Raw genomic sequence first — 14,976 nt, 5'->3', positions numbered from 1 at the left:
TTATCGTAGAACGTCTCATCACTCCGAGGCATTGATGTCGGCGTTGTCAGCCTCGGCGGCAGCCTTGGCTTTGGCAGCCTCAGCCTCCTCCTTCTTCTTCTGGAGACGCCGCTCCTCGTCTGGAGTCAGGGTTCGGAGCTGCAGGGCGTGGATGCCGCCCTCGATGGCCATCTCGTCGCGGAGCAGGGCGTAGACCATCCTGTGACGGGCCGGTTGCATTTTGGAGGCGAATGCTTCCGAGGTGATGACGAGTCTGTTGTGAGCAGTCGAGCCTGTCAGCGTTTTCTTCTTTTATACACACACACACTCTCTCTCTCTCTCTCTCTCTTCTCCTTCTCCTCCTCCTTTTTTTTTCTTCTCCTGCTCTCTCTCTCTTCTCTCTCTCTCTCTCTTCTCTCTCTCTCTCTCTTCTCTCCCTCTCTCTTCTCTCTCTCTCTCTCTCTCCCACTCATACATGTACACACGATTACACTCTCGGATCTCCCCATGTACATACCTAAAGTGAGTTTCCTTGGAGGAGCTGCCTTGCATGGCCTTGTGGTGAGAGTGCAGGTGAGAGTCATTGTAGATCTCGAGGGTCTGAGGGCTGAAGGCGGCCATGACCTGCAATTCATCAATCCATTCGGGTCAGAATCCAGAGTTCCGAGCGAGCTTTCCCGGGAGTGCCGGGTCATGAAGGGAAGAAGAGCACGCACCTTGGCACGGATGGCATCCTCGAGGGGGGTAGCGCTGGGATTCATGGTGGAGAGCTGTCTTCCGACATTCGAGAATCCGAGAGCGTAACGACGGAACATGTTTCTTTGGGGTGGGGAAGGGAAGATAAGATTCCGGGGGGGGGGGGGGGGGAGGAAGGAGAAGAAAGAGACTTGAAGTCTCCTTTTTTTTTAGTGTGTGTGTGTGTGTGGTGTCGTGTCTGTAATTGTTTCCACGCGACGGCAGCACAGCCGGAAGCCTTACACGACGGCAATTGCTGCTCCTTCTCTGCCCTTTTTTTTTTCCCTTTCTTGCTGACGTCTCGGGAAGTTGGTGAGTGGTGAGTAGTTGGTAGTTGATGATGACGATGGTCGGGACGATACCCAGAAGCGAGGCGCAGAAGATAGATAGGTTTGACGGATATCTGTTCTTGGAGAGTCGGTTCTTCTTCTTCTCTGCCCTCTCTATACACGCACACACAACACTTCAGGAGAGATGAAGAGGAGAGGAAGGAGAGAGGAAGAGATGGATGATGGCGGGGTAGAAAAGGAAAAAGAAAGAAAGAGAGAGGAAGGAAGGCTCGAGCGAAGGTTTCTTTCCTTTGTTTTAGTTTTAAAGGAAAGAAGACGAAAAAAAAAAATACTTTTTATTCGGTCAAGTCGGTGAGACAGGACATCCCGCTATTTTTTTTTTTCAACTCTGATTCATACATATAAGAGAGCCTGTATTCGTAGGTAGTACAGTATTATTATTACTTACTACCTGATAATAATAGTAGCCGTAGAAGGAAAGAGGGAGGGGGGGGGAGGTAGGAAGGATGCGGGTATGAGTGCAGCAACCAGATACAAAAAAAAAAAAAAAATCAGTATTTTATTTCAGCATCTTATTTCGATATTTTTTTTTTCATTCTACTGAAGACTCGCGGACAGTATGATGTAAATGATATTACTCCGTACATGTAATCTATACAATAGGCGGCATGAAAGAATTTCTCATCTGCACGATTCGTTGCTTCTCACCAGTCACCGATGCACTGCATTGGCGGTGGGAAGGCATCCCGTCCTGATTCGGTTTAGTCCGTACCAGCGCCGCTACAAGGTAATGGCGATTGCGTCTTGGGTCTGCGTGGGGTGACCAGAGTGGCGGAGAGAGAGGGAATTGGAAGTGTCGGGGTATTCATGAGATTAATTGGTGTTGATACTTCATATTTTATTAATACCTATCGTAACTCATGCAGGGGCGAACCGTGATGCTCGTATGCGGTATGCGCGCCGTGCCATGTCCTCCGCCATTACCCAGCTCTGCCACGTACGTACAGTAAGTAGTGAACAGTAGTGGTGGCATGTGTGACTCTCTTCCTCTAGCATCGATAGAGAGAATAAAGTATGCGGATTACAGTTGATATCAGTATCACCACATTCATTCTGAACCGCCCCATCCGAGAGAGAGTGAGAGAGAGAAGGGAAGATGAAGGGAAGGGAGAAAAAGAAGAAGAGAAGAAAGAAGAAAGAAGAACCCGGACCTACATTTTCCACCGCCGCTGTCGGGTTCCTTCTCTGACTCTCTCTGACTCTCTCTCTCTCTCTCTCTCTCTCTCCTGACATTCTGGCCGTGCTCAGGCAACAATGTCCTAAAAGCAGCATCACCCCAACGCCCGCCTGCCATCCAACGAATCCAACCGCTCAGATGCAACCTTGTTATACCGCCTTTTCTCCCCCCCCCCCCCTTTTGCCCCCTCTGTTCCCTGCTTCCTTTTTTGTTCCCTGCTTCCATGCACCCTGTTTTCCTTTTCCTTTTCTTTTTCTTTCTTTTCTTTCTGGCGCAGTCCTGCTGTCAACCTTCTCCCTCTTCCTCTACCTCTCCCTCTCTCTTCTCAATATGGCGGTGGGAATAAGAAAAAAGAAGGTAGGATGATACATGTATAGACCGATGCCATGGCCGCGCGCGCATCCTGTAATGTAACGAGATTGTCAGGCCTCGATCAGGTATGTCTTGTCAGTCCGTCTAAACAATCCCGATATACTCGTAGATAAGTATACGAGCGAAAAAGAAAGAAGAAAGCTACTCCCGGGTAGCCGCATGCGAAGAGAGAGACAAAAAGAAAAGATCCACCCAGTGAGCTCTCCTAGACGGTCGCGTAATACTACGTAATATTACAGTTTGTTACCGCCTACGGAGTAAATAATACTGTCTGTACTCCGTATTACCGGTAAATCTGTATTCTAGGTAGTACAATGAATGTGCTGCCATATTCACAGTGTCCGTATTACCACTTCGCGATAACATCTCCCTCCTCTCATAATACCCTAGATCCGTCATTGTACCTTCTTCTTCTTCACCACCACACCCCCTCCCCCCTCCCCCCTCCTCCCCCCCTTTTTTTCCTTCCTCTCCTCGAGCACGAGCACCAATCAACTCCCTTGTTCTTGTTCTCCTCTCCCCCAGATGCATATGCGCTCCATCGTGCCGACGTCTTCACGCCGCCTGATAACCACAGACTCATTACGAGGAGGACTGCCTTGTCGCGTCAGGACCGCTGTTACAGGTACAGGTATAGGCACGGGCAGTAGCAATAGCTGGAGGCTGAGTAGGACCATGACAACCTTACCCCGTCTGCCCATATTGGAGGCCATCGCCAGCCATAGACCCGACTCGACGGCCGTCGTCCACTCCCTCTCCGGTCGCTCCTTCACCTACTCCGAGCTCCTGGCCGATGTAGGGCGTGCGAGGGATCGTCTACGCAGTGCGAGGGGGGGCGTCGACATGGATGGTGAGAGGGTCGCTTTCCTCCTAGAGAATAGCTATGACTATGTCGGTAGGTTTTACACATACATGTACACACATACACACGCACACACGCACACGCGCACGCACACGCACACGCGCACGCACACGCACACGCACAACGCTTCTCCCTCTTCTCAACCCTCACGACAGTCTTCCTCATTCCTCTCAACACCTCTCCTCATCCCGATCAAAATGAAGCCCCTTCTGACCGGGGAGAAAAGTCACCCTCCTCGCCGTCATGGCCTCCCGGTCCATCGCCGTCCCTCTATCTCCCGCCTTCCCCGCCCCGGAGCTGCAGTACATCCTCAACCAGAGCGAGCCGTCGCTCCTCGTCTCCTCGGCCAAGTTCGCCTCCAAGGCCCGCCAGACCCTCGCCGGCGAGCTCGTCTCCCCGCCCACCCACGTCGAGATGCCAAAGCACGTGGGCGGCGCCGACTCGCCGGACGAGCACCACCCCGTGACGTGGGATACTCGAGGTCCTGGCGAGGCCGGTGTCATGCTGTACACCTCCGGGACTACCAACCGACCGGTACGGATCCCGAACCCTGTCTTCGATGACCTGCACCCGCGCACAGAGCTGACCGAGCCTCTCGTCTAGAAAGGAGTCTTGCTTCCCCAGTCCGCCCTGACGGCGCAGAGCCGTTCCCTCATGCAAGCATGGGACTACTCGCCGCATGACCGTCTCCTCCACGTCCTCCCGCTGCACCACATCCACGGCATCGTCAACGCGGTGCTCACGCCGCTCCTATCCGGCGCCTCCGTAGAGTTCCTCTTCCCCTTCAACGCCGACGCCGTATGGTCCCGACTGGCGGCGCCCTTCCTCCCGTCAGAGGACAAGACGCCGACGGCCGTCGCCGCCGCCAAAGCGCCCCCCGTGACCTTCTTCACCGTCGTGCCGACAGTGTACAGCCGCCTGATGACGACGCACAAGCTTCTCCCCGATGACGTGCGCGCCGCTGCCTCGGCTGCCGTCAGCCCGGCCAACATGCGCCTTGCCATCTCGGGGTCCGCCGCCCTGCCGACGCCCGTGAAGAAGGCGTGGCGCGACCTGTCGGGAGGCAGCGTGCTGCTCGAGCGCTACGGCATGACAGAGGTCGGCATGGCGCTGAGCTGCGGCCTCGACCCGGGGGACCGCATCGACGCCAGCGTCGGCTGGCCCCTGCCCTCGGTGCAGGCCCGCCTCGTAGATGTCGACACGGGCGCCGTCATCGCCCCGGGGGACGAGGTCGACCCTTCCACCGGCCGCGAGCGCTCCGGCGAGATCCAGCTCCGCGGACCCACAATCTTCAAGGAGTACTGGCGCAACCCCGAGGCCACCGCGTCCGAGTTCGTCCCTGACCCCGACGGTCAGGGCTCCTGGTTCCGCACCGGAGACGTCGCCGTCCGCCGGCCCGTGCCCGAGGCCGCCCGCGCCCAGCCCGACTGGACGGTCGGCCCCATGTACTTCATCCAGGGCCGCAAGTCGGCCGATATCATCAAGACGGGCGGCGAGAAGGTCAGCGCCCTCGAGGTCGAGAGGGAGCTCCTCTCCCTGCCGCAGGTCGCCGAGGCCGCCGTCGTCTCCGTCCCCAGCGGTAAGTGGGGACACAAGGTCGGCTGCGTCGTCGTCCTCGACCCGGAAAATCTCCCCGGCCGTGACTGGAGCCCCCTCGACATGCGTAGGGCCCTCAAACCCTCCCTGGCCGGTTACAAGATACCCCAGGTCATGAGGGTCGTTGACGGGATCCCGCGTAATGCCATGGGCAAGATTAACAAGAAGCAGCTCGTTGCCGACATCTTCAAGGATGACTTCAGTGGCGACGAAATGTAATATCAATAATACTAGTACGGATACATGGTGATGATAACACATCTCTTGGAGCATATAGACTCGGCAGTAGTAATATACACCTCCTTCACTTCTCTCTTCTTCTCTTTTTTTTTCTAGCTTTCTTTTTTTCCTTTCTAAAAATATTCTTTATGCACCTTCTGATATCGGCTACTAATTAGCAGCCATGGTTTTTTTTCTCTTCCTGATTTCTCACACATCCTTCACGTGCACACATCATCTTGTCATGAAAGTGAACGATATCCGGCGTATGAAAAAAAACCATGTAATATTCGTAATTAGAACCACATCCTCACCATCCCCAATCCTGTCTAGACGATCGGGTCCCCCCAGACTGCTCGAATCTGGGCCACCCCCATGAAGCGAGTTCCTCCCTTGGAAACGCCACGCCACGTCGAAATTGGAAAGTTCTGTCCCCAAGGCCATATTTTCATGCAATAAACCTCGTCTGCAGGGTGAAGCGTACTCTCACTCTGCTGTCCCCTTTTTTTTAGCCGTGTTTCGCCTTGTCCGTTCGTCATCCACGTGAAAGCCATGCTCATCAACGTTATTTTCTAACCCCTTTCCTTTCTCCCCCCCCCCCTCCCCTCGTTCAGATCCGTAGCTCAGATACCAGAAAACGCCGTGAATGACTCATTCTTCTTTTCAGTTTCCCCTGTTCTTCTCCTTTTTCTTCTCCTTTTTCTTCTCCACTTAGACAGTATGCTTGGCCTTAGCCCTCGTGCTGCCAGAGTTGGCGCTGTCGGTGTGTCCAGAAAACTCAACCTGCTCATTGGCAGGAAGCTCAAGAATCTCCTTGAACTTGCGGCCAATGTTGATCAGGATGCCGCGGCCCTTGTCGCTGCTGCGGCCCTTTCCTCCAGCCACGTCACCGTCACCACGGCCCGGAATGCTCTTTCCTATGGTGCGAGTCCAGACGCCGATACGGTAAAAGGCCTTGCGAACGTTGACAACGACGCCCATGACCTCACCGTCATCCTCATCCTCGAGCGTCTCGCCGATGGCGCCCATCATGACCTGGAGCCAGAGGTGGTCGATATCCACGCTGCGCTTGTCCTTGTACTGGTAGGACCACTTGCCACCGTGCTTGTTCTGGGGGTCCTCCCACTCAGGGCGGACACCAGCCTTGAACAGGTGGTAGTCGGCCTTCTGGGGCAGCTCGGAGACGGCGGAGACGTTGTTCTGTTTCGGGGTTCAGCAACGACCGAGCAGATGACGGAGAGGAGGGTGGGATATAGACTCACATAGACACCCCAGAACTCCTCGACAGAGTCGAAGGTAATGACCTCCTTCAGCAGGTCGTTCCAGTTGTCACCCTATAGGAGCATCCCACGTCAGCTACGTGCACTGCACACATCGGGCACACACACACACACAGGGTAAACCTACCTTGCCACTCGGGGGCTTGGTGAACCATAGAGTCCACTTGTTCTGGAGGGGGTGCTTGACGTTGAAATTGTCCTTGTCGTGGAAGACGGTGACAGGCTTGCCGTCGGCGGTGGTCTCTTCGTTCTCCTTACCCTCGGGCGAGATGGGGATGGTGGACAGGTCGACCTGCTTGTCCATGTTGGACGTCTCGGTCGCGGGGGCAGCCATGATTCCGAGTTATATCACGCTGCTCTGAGGAAGCGGCTAGGCCGAAGGTTCGGTGATTCGGACCGGGAGGTGGGAGCAGGGCGATGACGAGCGCGTCTTGCCGTGATGGAGGAGATGGATGGAGAGGTGGGCGGGCGAAAGAGATAGATCCACTATTTCTTCAGGCAGAAAGGTAGCGACAGGGGGATTCTTTGCACCAGGCAAGAAATCGACAGAGTCGGCTGAGACGGGGTTGGCGGGAGAAGAAAAGGGTATGCCGGAGGTGGCAGAGAGAGAGAGAGAGAGAGAGTCGTGGGTTGTTTTTTAGATAGAAGTGTAGAGGTGGGAGAAATGGAGGGTTCACCGCAGACTACAGGCGTCGCAGAAAAAAAAATCAGGTCCCCTCCGTCACTCATCCCTCAGTACTCCCGTACAGATTACAGTCGTCGGGAAGGCGCCACTGGGCAGTTTTGGTGCGGTAGTCGCCAGCGGCAAAGCCCCACCTGCCCTAATGGTGCTGCTCACTTTTCAGTAACAGAGTCTCACAGACTCTATACAGTTCCAAGTTAGTGGAAGCTCTCCCTCTCTCCCCTCTTAAAAAAAAAGCAGCTCAAAATCTCTCAGCCACATAGCTAGAAGCCTCACCTCACAGCGCCACGATGCATAACCAAGCAACGCGGCTGCTTACGAACTGGCCGACCAGCCAAGGAAACCTTTATGCGACTGTATCCTGCAGGCCCTGCTCAACACAGCATGTCGCATCCGCTCAGTTAGAAACAGAGGCGTCCTTCCCTTGTTTCCCTCGCAAGTAAGGCCATATTCCCCGTATTATATCAGTTCCAATGTCTAATACCCCCCCCCCCCCCCCTGTGCGCGATGTTTGAGGCTCAGCCTAGACAGCTGGAACACTGCAAGGGCAAGTCCGCTGCCTTTGAGTGAGAGAAGATAGTCTTCCGGAGGCTCCTCGTGCAAGACGTCGTGGTGCCAGATGAATTAGCAGTACAGAGGAATAGAATGTGCCGCTGTGATGGTCATGTTTCAGTCAACTTACGGCTGTCCATCCTGAATACATGTATTGCTGCATACAAGTAAGTGCACACAAGTTGGTTGGTGGTACCGGATACGAGCAGTGTTACTACGCCGTACACGATATGGAGTACTCTGTACAGATTACAGGTGCTCAATATCGCCAGCCTTCGGACTGATACTGATCCAAGAGATGCATGATCGGACAGTGTCGGAACCGTTTGGCGTAACAACAGGCGCAGGGCTACTCTGTGCACTGTAAACAAAGGCCCAAGTTCCTCTCACCACCGTCAACTCACGATGTAGAAGACTTGTGCGGTATGGAGAGAGGGGGTAGCTGTATTTCCATCTTTCCAGTGCGCACCTGAGAGAACGAGATGTTTTCTCTTTTAGACTCTAATTTAAATTATTACTCCGTAGCCTCTGAACTTATTGAGGAAGGTGCGGGTTGATACTCGTCTAGTACTGATAAATAATATGATCTAAGGTTGGTGGGGCAGATGTTCTTTGCCTTGAGAGGCTTGACTGTCTACCAGTTCCCGGTGCGGATTATTAGTAATAACTCGTACCTCTCTCTACAGATCTGTACGTGTACATTTTTACACGTAGTGTGTTGCGTGTAATACCCGTTAACACTCCTCGCATGGACTCGTACATTCCAGTCCAGCAAACCCAACTTTGACGACAAACCCGTCCTCCACTTCGTGTAAATCGATATAGAAGGGGCAAAAAATAATCTCTCTACTGCCAAAGATATCGGGGTATACGGATACACATGACGACCCGGAACCATGTCGATGCGCACAAACCATGCGAGTACGGGTCGGAACCCCGGCTCTTCCCACGTCCTAGCCTCCCAGCCACCACATTTACGGCCTCGCAGGCGGTAGACCCTTGTCCCAGCCAGCTCCATCGGTCAAGGTGACCGCCACTTTAGCCCGTTGACATTACATGACGTATTGTCACCCGTATGGACTCATGCCATGGAGTATTACAGCCGTATTGCCATTCTTATCGTCTGAGCCCGCAATAGCCAGCCTGCTTGTACTTGTACCGTGCGGTATACCACCAGCCTATGCCCTGCTCTCAGAGACATGAACGAGATGAGGGACCGGCAGGTCTCTCTTTGCCAGAACCGGGTACGACGATGCAACATCTAGAATCCCGTACGACGGTATCGATACTGCATTGCTAGAGCGCCGAACCCATCGCCGGGCAAAGTGGCGGTCATCGATACCATCAGCGAGTGACTCGATCGCACCGAGTACGGAGTACTGCACTCGTAACTTCATATCTACAGAGTACTCATATATCGGATCTGGTGGTCCACCCTTGTCGCTTGTTTCCTCTGCTCCCTCGAATGGGTCGAGTCCCTACCTAAGGCTACAGCCACCAGGGTACCAGCAACGGACACGGTACGGAATACGCGTGCGTTGTCGTCGTCGCCCTACCCGTGCTACTGCACACCACAGCTCAACTACCCAATGACCGTTCCTGGCGCTCCGTACACCTGCAGAAAAGGCCCCAACAGCATTGGCCGGCAGCCAGGGCACTTGTGTCTGTTGTCACTTTTTTTTTTTCCTTTTTCCTTTTTTTTTTTTTTTTTTTCGTTCGTTTTCATTCATTCATTATTTTATTCTATTCTCATGTCCATCAGTCGCATGGTCCGAGTCTGCTGCGAGACAAAACACGTCGGTCGGTACGTACTTGGGTAAGCCATATCGGGGGTTTTGCTATTACATGCATCCGTGGACTATGATGGTGCTTTGCTGATCGATCAGAAAGAGGTGCTATGCCTATTACTCAATGATAGGTTCCATCCAGATTCCTCAACTCGACTCCATCCTCTCTCCTCGAGATTCGATCCTTTTGAAAGACCTCTCTGACCGCATCTCGAGAAGAAAGAGCTCCTCCTCACCAAGCTCCACGTCCCAGCCTTCCAACCCATAACCCTGGCTCCTGCGGTTTAGACTAGCGTCGCTGGCAACCCGCTTCCACGGATAAACGCCCAATCATGCCGCCGACACCGTACTGGGGGCAGCTTCCGGGCCCCAGGGTTGTCGAAGACCGCCGCTCATCTGTCGAGGGTGATGGTGGTGTTGGTGGTGGAGGTGGTGGCCTGGCTCTGCCCAGCCACAACTCGAAGGCGAACCGAGCGTCAACCCAGACCACGGACACCCAGACTACTGCAACGACTTTCCACCCCAGTGCGACGACACCGACTGACGCTAACTTTGCTGCTGGCGGACTGGCCCCCAGACCGCCCTCTTACCAGCGACCGCCCGTCCAGGCTTCCCAGTTTGACGATATGGACGGCTTGCCGATTCAACAGGTCCCCGCAGGAACTACGCGTGCGCTTCAAGAGGGCTTTGAAAAGCAACAGCGATATCTGCATCGTGAACCTCCATACTCTACCGACGGAGCCCGGCCGACAAGAAAGCTCCTCTACTCCGAACCAGACATGGACTATGGCGAACCCCACAGTGCCCTAGGCTATGACCCTACTGCCGGTTATGGATCGGTGGACGATGCCCCCAGACGGCCCTCCGAGAACTCTTCTGGACGCCGTAAAAAGTCTGCAACGAACAAGTCGCCACTCCAGAAGCTAGAGCTGACGCTCAACAGAATGACCAAGGAGGAGAAACGAGCTCGTATCGAGGCCGCCGAACGACGGGCCCGCGAGAGAGCTTCCCGACCTCCCGGCGGTGCTACTGGTCAACCATGGGATGCGACATACAGCCCTCCCCACCGCAGCCGCCCTTCTGCCAGCTACGCCGTGCGCGAGCCCGAGCATGTTTCCAAGCCGGCAGATGCACCGTTACTCCGAGACGACTCCGTGAGTCCGGAGGTGCCTGGATACCCACCAGCGCCCGTGAGCCGGCACAAGCATTCCCAGAGCCAGAGCTACCGGCCCATCTCGCCTCTCGTGCAGGAGTCGGCGGAGCCTCTGCGTATCCCGTCAATGTCCGAGTACAATAGTGCCGAGTATAACCCGAACCCTCCGACTCGCAACCTGAGCTTTCGGGAGCGTGCCGCTCGTGACGAGACGACGTTTCCGCACGAAGACGACCGAGCACCCCGGCAGCAGCAAGAGAGGAATGCCAACTTTCCCCTCACACAATCTGACAGCAACAAACTGGGGAAGAACCCGCCGGGGGATGCCTGGAACCACGCGCCGGAGGACGCGGGATACAGAGCGCAGCCTAAACCGTCGAGACGGGATTCCACGACCGCAGCAGCAGCCGTTAAGCGTGGCGAATCGCTGTCCGCGCGGACGCGAGACAAGGAACTCCCTCCCGAGCCGAGAGAGGCGAGAGAGGTTTCCAACGGCGGAGGCAGAGAAGCTCCACGCATCCAGAGACGAGCAACGGAACCTGCTCACAGGGCCCAGCCCAACAGAAATGCGCAGTATTACCCCGAAGGTAGTGAGGCTACCCAGCGCAGGCAGGTGCCAACAGAGCGTAAGGAACGTAAGCCAGCCATCCAGCTCGATGCCCCGACGCGCCCCGATAAACTCGAGGTGCATGGCGAAGGCTACGGATCCAAGGGCTCCCTCAGCCGCGCGCGCAGCACAGGTCACCACCAGGGCGGTCTGTACAGGCCACCTCGATGGCTGGATGATTGGAAGCGAGCCCAGGTCGGCCTTCTAGGCGGTTTCCTGTTGGACGTGGGAAGAGAGGGGGTTAATGTCGAGGATAGGAGCCAGTCTCGGAGGGTCGGCTGCTCGTACCCGACCCGGCCAAATAATGACGTGTACGATATGGAGATGAGAAACTGGAGTGGTAAGAAATAGCCAACATTTATTGAAGGGGCCGTTGTTGCTGACATCTTTCCTAGTCCCGAGCCGGTTCAAGCCGCCGCTGTACCTCGACTGCGGCCCCCTCGTGAGATATTCGGGCTTGCGTCGCGAAAGAGACATGTCTAGATCAAGAATCGGACCAGCCGCTGACAAGGAGATCTGGAGGGGAAGCATCATGATTGTCACCAAGGACTCGGATTCGTCCTACGAAGTGAACCCGACGCTTCGCCTCTTTGTCCAGGATATGGAGACACTCCCCGCCCCGCCCCACGATATTCGCGGCGAGCTGCCTCCCGAGTATGTCGACCCCATCGCGGGACACCCAAAGTTGGGTCGTAGAGGCGAGACGCTGTTCTTGCGTCCCGTCGAGCACCTTGCCGAGGGAAGGGACCTGTCCCAGGACGAGACCGAGAACGGTCTCTTCGAGTCGACAAAGAGTACCTTTGACGGAGCCTCCGCCGATGGCTCGACTGACTTCCCCGGAAGCTTCGCGTGCCGCATCAAGCGCGCAGACGTGGACGGCGAAAAGCTCCACCGCTACAAGGATGTGCTGGGATTCCGACTGCATGCCGAGCAGGGCAGCACCTTTTGGAGGTTCAACATTGAGGTGGAGCTGCGAGACAAGCAGCAGCGCATCGCCTACCGCATCAACCGCGGACCGGCCAACGCCTTTTGGGTGCCCGCCAAGGGCGAGGACATGCATGTCATGTTCCACAGCTGCAACGGCTTCAGCATGGGCGTTCAGCCAGATGACCTGAGCGGACCGGACCCGATGTGGCGCGATGTTCTGAACACCCACCAGATATCGCCCTTCCACGTCATGGTTGGCGGCGGAGACCAGATCTATAACGACGATGTGGCCGACGAGTGCGACCTGTTCATCGACTGGCTGGAGATTAGGGACGCGGAGGTGAAGCGCAGCGCCCCCTTCACACCGGACCTGCAGGCCCAGGTAGAGTCCTTCTACTTCCGGCGCTACTGCACGTGGTTCTCCAGGGGCATGTTTGGCCTGGCCAACTCGCAGATACCCATGGTCAACATCTGGTCGGACCGCGAGACGTTCAACGGATTCGGCTCGTATCCCCACCAAGACATGAGATCTCCGGTGCTGTCGGGCGTGGGCGCCGTGTCCTTCAAGTACTACATGCTCTTCCAGCACCAGAGCATCATCCCCGAGACGGAGGAATCGGAGCCCAGCTGGATCCTCGGCAGCGAGCCCGGGCCCTATGTAAATGAACTGGCGCACAACGTCTTCGTCTCGTTGGGTCCCAAGGTCGCCTTGCTGGCTGCCGACTGCCGCACGGAGCGGACGGAGGATGACGTCATCTTCGACAAGACCTGGGAGAGAGTCATGGACCGACTGTATGCCGAGTTGAAGCGTGGACATGTCGAGCATCTGCTCGTCGTGTTGCCGGTCCCGATTGCCTACCCCAGGGTGGCCTGGTTGGAGAATGTGTAAGCTCTCGACTCCTGTCATTTGTGTGTGTGTGTGTGTGTGTGTGTGTGTGTGTGTGTGCATGCCTTCGCTAATCATCCATCCCGTGCGCTGCAGGCTCAAATCAAGGGCAATCAACCCGATCAAGGCTCTCGGTAAAAGAGGCCTCCTGGGCAAGACCCTGAACAACCTTGATGGAGGTTTTGAGATGATGGATGACCTGAGAGATCACTGGACGGCCAAGAACCACATGGACGAGAGGAAGATTGTCATCGAGGACCTGCAGGACCTGGCCATCGACAAGTCGCTCCGCATCACGATTCTCAGTGGCGACGTTAACATGGCAGCTGTGGGCCAATTCTGTTCCGACCCTAAGCTTGGGCTAGCTAAGCACAAGGACCCGCGCTACATGCCCAACGTCATCTCGTCGGGGATCGCCAACATGCCTCCGCCCGGAATCCTGGCCGACGCCCTCAACAAGCGCCACAAGACGTACGAGTTCGACAGGAAGACGGAAGAGAGCATGATCCTCATGTTCAGGCACGGCGTAGACGGCCGACCCAGGAAGAACCAGCGTCTGCTACCGCACCGCAACTGGTGCTCCATCCGCCAGTGGGCTCCAGGTAACACGCCGCCGCCCACGCCGCCACTGTCGGAGAGGAGCGCGAGCCCGCTACCGTCGGGCAATGCCTCCGGCAGCGGCCTCCTACGACGTCTGTCCCTGGGCAGCTCATCGAGGCCCAACATGTCCCGGGATTCGGTGCGTGCCTCCTCTCGCCCGCCCATCTCTAACAGTGGCCACGGCGGGGGAATCTTCCGCAGCCTGTCGCGCAGCCTGTCACGCCGGCGCAAGTCGACCAGCGAGAACGAGAGGCCGGCTACGCTGACCCGCACCGTATCCTCGGGTGGCCCCGACCTGGAAAAGCGCGGCCGAGGCTTCAGTTTCGGGCGCCGCAACAGCCAGAGCCAGGCGGACAACTACGTTGACGCCGCGGCCAACTGGCGTCGGAGAGATGACCAAGAGCCGGCAAACGGCGACGACTACCACCTCGAGAGACGTCACACCCGCGCCGGCTCGCAGCATGTCACCCTCCGCGGAGGCGCAGCCTACGACGAATTTTCCGTGGGCGACGAAGCCCGATTCACCGCCCGCCCACCGCAGCGGTCCTACACCGTGGGCTCCAAGCCCACGAGCTACGACCCGTACGGATCCGTGGCGCAAGGCCCCACCCCTGCGCCCAGGCCTTTCCACCGCACGCCCACGGGCCTGTCGGCGAAGCAGATGCGCAACGCGGATGACTACGAGGTCAATCTCGAGGGTGGCCTGGATATCTGCCTCAACGTGGAGGTCAACCCCAGAGACCCCACGGGTATCACAGTGCCCTACAGGCTGCTGGTGCCAAAGTTGGACTTTGACTATTCCCCCGAGGCGGATCGGATTTCGGAGCCGAAAGCTGAGCAGCCGCAGCCGCAGCAGGAGCAGCCGCAGCAGGAGCAGGAGCGGCCGCAGCAGGAGCAGCCGCAGCAGGAGAAGAGGCCTACCGGTATCAAGAGGTTTCTCAGTCTGAGGAGCAAGGCTAGGGCGAAGGAGGAGGAGCAGAGGCAGCAGGGATATGATGACGACGAGCTAGCGGTGGATGATGAACTATACCAGGGCCAACGGTACTGAGCTCGTTTCAACAGGATGGGTTTTTCCCCCCCCTTTTTTCTTTTTCTTTCATGAGATTGTGGATGCATGCGTTTGAGACCGCGGAGTTTGTGTGTGGATTAAATTGAATTTTTGGAGTCTAAGCATCGGTTTAAGCATCGGTAGCTGTTTGGGTGAATGCATGC

General features: G+C 56.2%; 4 protein-coding genes across 4 annotated transcripts; 2 read left to right on the top strand and 2 right to left on the bottom strand.

Moving 5' to 3' along the window:
- Nucleotides 1-18: 18 nt before the first annotated feature.
- On the bottom strand, nucleotides 19-794 carry GMORB2_3799 (uncharacterized protein; the record flags this gene model as incomplete). Its single annotated transcript, XM_035465775.1, has 3 exons — nucleotides 19-253; nucleotides 497-603; nucleotides 696-794. The coding sequence occupies 3 exons, from the start codon at nucleotides 792-794 to the stop codon at nucleotides 19-21; spliced, it is 441 nt and encodes a 146-aa protein (XP_035323612.1).
- Nucleotides 795-3,288: 2,494 nt separating this feature from the next.
- GMORB2_3798 (Acyl-CoA synthetase (AMP-forming)/AMP-acid ligase II) lies at nucleotides 3,289-5,290 on the top strand (the record flags this gene model as incomplete). Its single annotated transcript, XM_035465774.1, has 3 exons — nucleotides 3,289-3,508; nucleotides 3,702-4,009; nucleotides 4,079-5,290. 3 exons carry the CDS (start codon nucleotides 3,289-3,291, stop codon nucleotides 5,288-5,290), a joined length of 1,740 nt encoding a protein of 579 aa, XP_035323611.1.
- A 711-nt stretch (nucleotides 5,291-6,001) lies between these two features.
- Nucleotides 6,002-6,904, bottom strand: GMORB2_3797 (translation initiation factor 4E; the record flags this gene model as incomplete). The annotated part of the gene is made up of 3 exons (XM_035465773.1): nucleotides 6,002-6,490; nucleotides 6,553-6,624; nucleotides 6,698-6,904. 3 exons carry the CDS (start codon nucleotides 6,902-6,904, stop codon nucleotides 6,002-6,004), a joined length of 768 nt encoding a protein of 255 aa, XP_035323610.1.
- A 3,019-nt stretch (nucleotides 6,905-9,923) lies between these two features.
- Nucleotides 9,924-14,812, top strand: GMORB2_3796 (uncharacterized protein; the record flags this gene model as incomplete). The annotated part of the gene is made up of 3 exons (XM_035465772.1): nucleotides 9,924-11,591; nucleotides 11,719-13,163; nucleotides 13,261-14,812. 3 exons carry the CDS (start codon nucleotides 9,924-9,926, stop codon nucleotides 14,810-14,812), a joined length of 4,665 nt encoding a protein of 1,554 aa, XP_035323609.1.
- Nucleotides 14,813-14,976: the final 164 nt, after the last annotated feature.

This window comes from Geosmithia morbida, assembly GCF_012550715.1.
Source record: "Geosmithia morbida isolate 1262 chromosome Unknown scaffold_2, whole genome shotgun sequence".
NCBI classification, from domain to species: domain Eukaryota; kingdom Fungi; phylum Ascomycota; class Sordariomycetes; order Hypocreales; family Bionectriaceae; genus Geosmithia; species Geosmithia morbida.
Note: the sequence above shows the minus strand (reverse complement) of the source record. Positions and strands in the feature narration are given on the sequence as shown.